This window comes from Bison bison, unplaced genomic scaffold, assembly GCF_000754665.1.
Source record: "Bison bison bison isolate TAMUID 2011002044 unplaced genomic scaffold, Bison_UMD1.0 scf7180017864167, whole genome shotgun sequence".
Taxonomy (NCBI): Eukaryota; Metazoa; Chordata; class Mammalia; order Artiodactyla; family Bovidae; genus Bison; species Bison bison.
Genome location: NW_011494739.1, coordinates 5306667 through 5307950, shown reverse-complemented (window position 1 = coordinate 5307950; position 1284 = coordinate 5306667). Strand labels below are relative to the sequence as shown.

The window sequence follows — 1284 nt, the reverse complement described above, 5'->3', positions numbered from 1 at the left end:
CTCCGCGCGCCCGGGCCCGGGGCCGCCCTCGCCCTCGGACTCGGCGCTGTGCTCCGACAGGCTGTGCAGGGGGCTGCCGGCGGCCGGCGGCTGCTCCGCGCTGTCCGAACGGGACAGGTAGCCCGAGTCGGTGCTCTCGCACTTCCGCAGCCGGCCCTCCGAGGGCTTGGAGTCTCCAGGCTTCTCCACCTGCTGTTGCTGCAGCGCTGAGCTCGGCCTACTGGCCGTCGGGGACCGAGGCTCTGGTAGCTTCCACCTCGACTGCGGGCTGGCCAGCGGGAGCCCGGGAGCAGAGTCTACAGGGGCCTCCTTGATATCAAACGTGGACCCCCGACAGGGAACAGCATCCAACTTCCGATCCAGGTTCTTGGCAACCAGGGACACATGCACGGTGGGCACTGGGCAGTGCCCAGCGGCGTGGGTGCCGGGAGAAAGGGGTCTTTGTGATAGCGCCCGGTCGGCCCCCGTGGGCTCAGCAGCCTTTTCACCTTCCTCTAGGAGGCTGCTCCCTCCACCGTCAGACTCCGAAGAGAGTCTGGAGTTGTTGAGGTGTGTCTGGGTCCGTCTGTGCTTATATAAGTTGCTCTGGGTCTTAAAGGCAATGCCGCAGGTGGCGCAGGGGAAGGGCCGCTCCCCTGTGTGGGACCGAATGTGCTTCTCCAGAACGCTGGGCTTCAGGCAGTCCCGGCCGCAGTGTGGGCACAGGTACCTGCCAGCGTTGCGCACCTTGCCTGGGCTGCCCAGAGCGGGCCCCAGGCCCGGTGACAGGATGGGCAGAGCACCCACGATGTTCACCGTGAGCCCCGGGGCCACCGGCTTCCCTGCTCGGGTGGGACCAAGCCCTTCAGGCTGCAGCAGGGGGCCGAGAACGAAGGGCAGGCTGCCCCCATCCAGACTGCCTGTCACGAGGGGAGCACGTGGCTGGAGCCCTCCCGGAGGCACTGTGTGGTACAGCGGGATGGGCAGGGCCTTCAGGAACACGGTGGGGGCCAGGCCCTGCTCCCGAGACAGGATGACGGGGCCCAGGGTCAAGTGAGGCGATGCCTGCCCACCCGGGGCCCCTGGGGGGCCAGAAGCAGGTGCCGGCTGGTCCCTGGCAGGCGAGGTAGGACAGGCGAGTTCTGGCACATCCATCCCACATCATCTGGGTGGCCTGGGGTGCTGGGAAACCTGTGAGCAACAACCGGACTTTACTGTGGGTACCTCTCTTCTCTCACTGTACAGTACACACTTGCCTGCCCCCACTGAGCATTTCATCACCTCTACTGAAGCCACAACAATTCC

At 66.4% G+C, this 1284-nt stretch overlaps 1 protein-coding gene across 1 annotated transcript in view; it reads right to left on the bottom strand.

The window, feature by feature from the left end:
• The window catches only part of ZNF831 (zinc finger protein 831), a 93006-nt gene that overhangs the window by 74068 nt on the left and 17654 nt on the right, over window positions 1–1284 (bottom strand). The window contains exon 2 of the mRNA XM_010841907.1: window positions 7–1170. Within this exon, the coding sequence (XP_010840209.1) occupies window positions 7–1134 (1128 nt within the window). The 5' untranslated portion in view covers window positions 1135–1170. The remainder of the gene's footprint in view (window positions 1–6; window positions 1171–1284) is intronic.